At 71.0% G+C, this 6931-nt stretch overlaps 2 protein-coding genes across 2 annotated transcripts; both read left to right on the top strand.

Moving 5' to 3' along the window:
• Positions 1 to 578: 578 nt before the first annotated feature.
• MNEG_12396 (hypothetical protein) lies at positions 579 to 1013 on the top strand (the record flags this gene model as incomplete). Its single annotated transcript, XM_014039133.1, has 1 exon — positions 579 to 1013. A coding segment is annotated over one exon (435 nt), but the record flags the coding sequence as incomplete, so codon positions are not given.
• Positions 1014 to 2687: 1674 nt separating this feature from the next.
• Positions 2688 to 6828, top strand: MNEG_12395 (hypothetical protein; the record flags this gene model as incomplete). Its single annotated transcript, XM_014039132.1, has 7 exons — positions 2688 to 2741; positions 2905 to 3243; positions 3565 to 3864; positions 4048 to 4598; positions 5032 to 5374; positions 5699 to 6694; positions 6805 to 6828. 7 exons carry the CDS (start codon positions 2688 to 2690, stop codon positions 6826 to 6828), a joined length of 2607 nt encoding a protein of 868 aa, XP_013894586.1.
• Positions 6829 to 6931: the final 103 nt, after the last annotated feature.

Genomic DNA, 6931 nt, shown 5'->3' with positions numbered 1-6931 from the left:
CCTCCACACCCCCTCGTCCCCCCACCCCTCCGCGCCGCCCCCAAGGTCGCGCACCACCTGCGCGCCTCCCCGCCCATCGAGCTGCTGAAGCCCTCCTGGGAGCCGTGGCGCGGCGGCGTGCTGTCCCTGGACGCCGTCGTCGCGCGGCTCGCACAGCTGCTGCCGCCCACGTTTGAGGGCCTGCAGCGCGACTTCGCGGTCGGCGTCGTGACCGCGGAGGGCGAGCACCTGCTCATCGACTCGGGGCCGCTGCCGGAGGCGGTGGCGGCGTCGGCGGCGATCCCGTTTGTATTCTCCGCAGTGGACGTGCCGGGTTAGCGGGCGGACGCCCCTGGGCGGGCGCGGGGGCGGGACGGTATCTGCGTGAGCCGGAATCAGCGGCCGCTTGATGCGCACTGTCCCGAATTTCTTACCAGACCGCTCGAGCATGCGTTGTTCTTCGTGCGTTTGTTATGTTGCCCATGATTGTGCTATCACATTGCGTGTGCTGCGCCGCAGACAAGCACTACGGGCTTAAGGACGGCGGGGTCGTTGACAGGATCGGCCTCAAGGCCTGGCGCACGCGCCGCCGACGCCAGGCCAGGGCCGCCGCCGCCGCCGCTGCCGCTGCGCCCGGGGGCCCCTGGCGCGCGCCTCTCATCCCCTGGCTTGGCAGCGGCGGCGGCGGCGGCGGCGCCACGGACACGGCGCGGGCGCAAGGCCCGCCGCCGTGCCTCGTGCACATCATTGAGCGCAGCTCTCCCTTCAGCGGCGCGGACGACCCCGCCGCCACGGGCGAGAGGAACGTGCACGTGGTCAAGTCCCCCAAGTCGGGGGTCAACTTTTTCGATCTGGGAGACTTTGACCAGCAGTTTGACGCCGCACGGAGGCGCGCGCGGCCGGCGCTGGAGCAGCTGCTCGCCACTGGGGCTGTGCCAAGCGGTGCCGGCGGCGGCGGCGGCGGCCGCGTCAGGTCGGCGCGCGGCAGTGGCAGCGGGCGCCGGAGCTTGGCTCAGAGAAGTAAAGCTCAGTAATTCTCTTGGGTGCGGCCGGTGGCCGCAGCGGCGGCGGCGGGGCCGCCAGCTGGACACATCCACATCTGAATCTCACAACAGAGTGACTCATGGCCGGCTGCCCTTGCAATATGGGGCCCGCCTCCGCCGGCACTTGCATTGAATGGATTGCTTGCCACCCCGTTAGAGCTGCTGTGTTCTGCGGCGGGGGGCTTGGATGGGGGCCCAAGCTATGTCTCTCTGCGTAGCGACCCAATTCAGCGAGCAGGGAGGCCCTCTACGCCGTATACATTGTTGCATTCAAGAGGGCAGCTTATTGACAACAGGCGCCACGCCCCTGCAGGCGCTTGCCCCCACACCGTGAGCGGGCGGCAGCGGGCCTTAGCGAACCCCCGCTATTTGGCGGGTTGGGATGTGTACATGAGAGCACCAGGATGAGCTCCCCATGCACGCAGCGCCCTGTGAAAGGTCAACCCATGCAATCAGGCGGGTGCAGGTGCACCCTGACAGTCTGTGCAACGCGCAGCAAGCAGCTACTCACATTCGCCTACCGCGAGTTGACTTGTAATAGCCTGGCTGACTGCGCGCCCAGACCATCTCTTGGGTTCCTCTGTGAGGGGACCCCCAGGACAGCGGAGGCAGCAGCATCACAAAGCATTGGCCTGCGTTGCCGGAAGTTGAAAGCCTTCATACATCACAACCGCAGCCATCAAAACTCAGCCGCTGCGGGCTGTGCCGTCATGCACCCTTTTCAGCCGTGGCGTGCAAGCAGTCGGTTGGCCATGGGCGCGGGGGCCTTGCAGCACCGACCAGACGCGCGCAAACGCACTGCTCCCACAGTGTCCACCACACCCTTACCCACTGGACCTTGGGCAGCCTCCATCTGCCCCATGGTTTTTCAGGGCTCGGCCCAGTGCTGCCCCTCGCGCCCTCGTTGGGTGCTAGTATCTTGGCAGTAGAGCGTACTCAGCACTGAGCTTGAGCATCAACATGCCGTGTCGCCACCGTGTGGCGGCAGCTTGCAGGCCTTGAGGGGGAATCGGACCGCCCGCCGCGCGCCCGTCTGCGTAGATTGTGCGCGCTAGGTGGTTCATGCGCAGTCGGTGGTGCGACGCCCCCGGACGTTTTTCTCATTGCGTATGGGGCGCTGCGGTCGTTCGGTCTGAGCGTGGCTCACTCCGGGCCCACCAGCAGTTGGTTGTGCGGTCTGAGACCGCCGGTCTCAGGCGCCCGCGACGACCAATTAGTCAGCGCCACTGCATTGCAACACACTCCATGCTGAGGAAATCTGTCAACGGTGTGATCATTGAGCGGAAGGCTGCTGCCAGGCATCATCCCAATGGTTTTCAAGTAGGCGCCGGTCACCGACGACACCCCACTTGTCACCACGCGTGACTGGACGCTTATTTGCGGGCCAGCAGATTCTTCAACCGTACCATTACATAGAGAACTACATCTTACATTATCAAGAAGAAGCAACAAGCCAAGAAACGCGATCTGCAAATCGATTGCAGTTGTGTTGCGCCAATTGCTCGTTTGCTACATCAGGCAGAATGGCGTTGCAGTGTTATCGTTTGGAACGGCAGCGGCGCTAGTACGAGTTGGTGGTGCTTGCCCAGGAAGGCGGCACAGGCTCACAGGCGGCGCGCGACTGCGCCTTGGCTAGGCGGCTGAGCGGAGTGCCGCTGCGCGACAATGGATATGGAGCAGATGCTGGCTGTCATAGAGCAGGCGTGCGAGGAGTTTAAGGTGCGCACCCAGATGCACAGTGCGCAAATGCTGCACTGCTGTGCGCCGAAACAACACCTGCCCCCGCCACTGCCCCCCCTCCCCTAAAACACCACCATGTCGCCCCTCCCACGCAAGCCACGGCCCCCCTCCGCCCCCGCCCCTCCGCGCTCTCTGTGCGCAGCACCCCGCGACGCAGCCGCGCGCGGAGCAGGTGCTGCTGCAGTTCCGCCGCAGCGCGGCACCCGCCGCCGCGTGCCGCTTCATCCTCGAGCGCTCGGCGTCCGTCGAGGCGCGGTTCCATGCCGCCTGCACGCTGCGGGAGGCCGCGGTCCGCGAGTGGGCGTCGACGGCGCCTGCCGACAGGGCGGCGCAGCGGTCCTACGCGCTCGCATACGCCAGCCACCATGCGGCGGAGCCGGGGCTGGCCGTCGTGCGCGCGGCGCTCGTGGGCGCGGCCGCGCTCATGCTCAAGCGCGGCTGGGGGGAGATGGCGCCCGAGGAGCGCGCGGCGTTCTTCCAGGTAGCGCGGGCAAGGTTGCCTGCAGGCCGTGTTTGATTCGGGCTGCACATGCTTTGGTCGCGGCTCGGTCGAGACGGGGCGGGCCGTTTCCGTCGTTCTCAGCCATCCAGCGGCCGCGGGGCCGCGCCCGGCTGGTGTTGTGGGCCGCGTGTCATCGGAGACCCTCGAGCCGCCGCGATGACGTCCAGTCACGGCAGCGCAGCATGCCGCACCGCACCCCCCCTCCCACCCTTTCCGCGCCCGCCCCGGCTGCTGGCAAACCCCTGCCATCCGGCCCCCCACTCACGCGCTCGCCCACGCACACACACGAGCGGTCCATAGGAGGTCCACGCCTCCGCGCAGCCGGCCGACGGCCCCGGCGCGGCCGCGCGCCTGCGCACGTCGCTGGAAGTTTTGGAGGCGGTGGTGGGCGAGTTTGGGCTGTCAACGGCGACAGCGCTGGGGCTGAGCTGGGATTACCACGAGCGGTGCAGGGCGGAGCTGGAGGCGAGTGCGGCGGGCGCGGGCGGGCTGGCGTGCTGTCGCGCGGCGTGGCCTGGAGACATCGGCTTGCCATTGGGTTGTGATGGGGCGCGGCGCGCGCGGCGGCCGATGGATTTGGCACAGCTGTCGCGAAGTTGGGTCATGCGGGGCGGCCGTTGCGACGGCCACCTTGCACAAGCACACCACCAATCCTTTGCAGCAACCCCAAATCCAACCGGCCTGGCCGTCGCGACCTCCCCTCCTCCATTTGACGTGGCTCTATCTTCAAACTCCCCAACCGCCCCAACCGCCTCGACCAACCCAACCGACCACGCCCCACAGGCCCAGTTCCTGCAGCAGTTCTTCCTCCACGCCCTGGCAGTCGCCCGCTCCACCGCGGCGAGCGGCGCCGCCCTCAGCGGCGAGGACGCCGGCGCCTGCCGCGCCGCCATGGCTCTCATGGCATCGGTGTTGAATTGGGGGTTCAGGGCCGGCGGCGGCGGCGGCGGCGGCGCCGCGGCGCCCTTCGGAGCGCCGCCCCGCAACGGCGGCGGCGCGGAGGCCGCCGCCGCGCTGCGGCCGGGGCAGGCCTGGGCGGAGCTGCTGCTGGATGAGTCATCCACGGACTGGCTGCTGGCGCTGCTGCAGACGCTGCGCGGCGGCGGCAGCGGCGGCGGGGCAGGCCAATTGGCAGAACCCGCGCGGCAGCTGGTCGTGTCTTTCTGCAGCTTAGTGGGCGACGTCTTCCCGCGGCCCGCGCCCGGCGAGGCCGCGGCGGCGGCGACGGTCGGCCACTGCGCGCGGATGCTGCGGGCGGCGCTGCCGTGGGTGACGCCGGCGGGCGCGGCGGTGCGGGCGGCGCTGGCGGGTGACGAGGGCGAGGTGGTGGACGCGTGCAGGCGAGTCATCGCCCGTGACTCATGCCTGTTTGGGGCGGCGGCGCGCGCGGTTTCGAGGGTCGGGCAGGGATGTGCGGGGGGCGGGAGTTGTGGCAGGCGCTGCGTATGGGGTGTCTCACATCGGATGGCGTCAGGGCTGGGTAATGGGGCGTGTGGGTCATGCCGGTCTGGCTTTTTTAGCAGGCAACTCCCATGCCAGTTGCCTCACCCCACAACCAACGGCCACTGCAACCGCCCTGCCAAACCGCACACCCGCTCACCCATGCACACTGCACACCCACAGACCCCTGTGCCCCCACACCCACGTGCCCACAACACCGGCACACTTACACGCCCACACGCCCACACAGCTGCGCGCCCATACGCCAACCCAGCAACACACCTACACACCCACACAATCGCCACCTGTACCTTCAAACAACCGCAGGGCGCTGTCGTCGCTGGCAGCCAATCACAAGCCCGCCGCCCTCGCCGCCGCCGCCGACGCCCTCGCGGCCGGCGGCGGCGGCCCGCACGCCTTCCAGGCCCTGGAGGAGCTGACGCGCCCCTGCCTGGAAGCAGGGGGCGCGGCGGGCGCGGACGCGGCGGAGCCCTGGGTCGCCGACTGTACCGACATGCTGTTGGGCGCGTGGTCAGCGATCCTGTCCCCCCAGTGCAGCTACGCGGCCGCGCCCACCGGGCCGCCGGCCGGCGCGGCGGGGTGCGCGGCGCGCGTGTTTGCGGCGCTGGTGGAGGGCGCGCTCGCGGACGCGGCGGCGGGGGCGCACGAGGTGCGGCACCGCACGCGCCCGCGCCCGCGCGCTGCGCCCGGCCTGCCGGGCGTCGCCGGTTTTCGTACTCAAGGGATCCTTTTGCTGAGGGAACTCGCGTCACCCGGTGTCTCCCCGGGCGCAGCCGCCCACAAGGGGCGGCGGGACCCGTGGCTGTGCATGCCGCCGTCACCCGCGGCAGCCGGATGACGTCGTCCCAAAGATCCTTGCAGCGTCCGTGCGTCTGCCACCACGTCCCTGTGTTCCCGCAGCTCAGTCCAATGGCGCCTCGCGTCTCAATTCCTCACGCGCGCCGCGCCCGCCGCCACGCAACCCGTCCCCCAGGATGCGACCGAGGAGGAGGACGTCGGCGCCGGCGCCGCCGCGCGCGACGAGTGGCTCTCCCGCGCCGCCGCCCTCGCGCGCGCCGCGCCGGCCGAGTCCCTCGGCCTGCTGGCCGACCGGATCGCGGACAACCAGCGCGCGCTCGCCGCGGCCGCCGCGGCGGGCGCTGACGTCAGCGAGCACCTCGAGGCGCTCTGCTGGCTCGCGCGCGCGTCGGCGCACGCGCTCGCCGACAGCGGCGCCGGCGAGACGCCGCTGCCGCCCGAGGCGCTGCTGCTCGCGCTCGCCGCGCCGGGCGCGGCCGGCGCGGCGGCCGGCGCGGCAGCGGAGCGGCTGTCGTGCGCGCTGCTCGAGCTCTGCGGCCTGTGCCTCAGCCCAGGCGCGACCGCGGCCGGCGCGTGCAGCCCGCGGCTTATGGAGACGGCCCTCTGGGCCGCGGCGCGCTGGGCGGACACCTACTTGCTGCCCGAGGAGGAGCCGCTGCCAGAGCCCCTTGAGGCGCGCTTCGGCGCCGCGGGCGGCGGCGGGCGGGCCGCGGTCGAGCTGCTCGCCAGCAGCGCGAACCGCTGCCTGACGGGGTACCCCGGGGAGGCCGAGCTGCAGGGCGTCGTCACCGGCGCGCTGCTGCCGGCGCTGGTGCGGCGCCGCGCGGTGTGCGCGGCGCTGCTCGGCTGCGAGCCGTGGCGGCAGCTGGGCGGCGCGTTCGCGGCGCGGGAGGCGGTGCTCGCGCGCACGCTGCCGCAGAAGCAGCAGCGCGCGCTCGCGCGCAGCCTGTGCGCCGCCGCGGCTGGGTTCGAAGCCGGCGACAGCACCGCCAACGGCGGCGGCGGCGACGGCGGCGCGCAGCAGCAGCAGGCGAGGGACCACCAGCGGCAGCAGGCGGCGTGCTACGTGCACGGGCTTATGGAGCCCGCCGCCAGGGAGCTGGGGGCGCTCGCGGCGCTCGTGCCGCCACAGCTCGCGGCGGCGGCGGAGAGGGCGGACGTACAGCTGCAGGTCGGCCGCGGGGGCCGCGGGGCGCTGTCGAGCTGCATCAGGGCGCCGTGCTCTCCTGCATGCCGCACTGCCTCCTGCATGCGCGCTGCCGCGGAGGTGGTTGGGGGCAGCTGTGCACACCACCTTGTATATGATTCAAAAGACGTGTCCGCACCGCCCCGCATCCGCCTCCTCGGGGCAGCTGGGCACTTGCTGCCCCAACCAAAATCGCACGCCCCACCCCCCCCACCCCTCCCC

The sequence above is a fragment of the Monoraphidium neglectum genome (genome assembly GCF_000611645.1).
Source record: "Monoraphidium neglectum strain SAG 48.87 unplaced genomic scaffold scaffold03224, whole genome shotgun sequence".
NCBI lineage: Eukaryota > Viridiplantae > Chlorophyta > Chlorophyceae > Sphaeropleales > Selenastraceae > Monoraphidium > Monoraphidium neglectum.
Note: the sequence above shows the minus strand (reverse complement) of the source record. Positions and strands in the feature narration are given on the sequence as shown.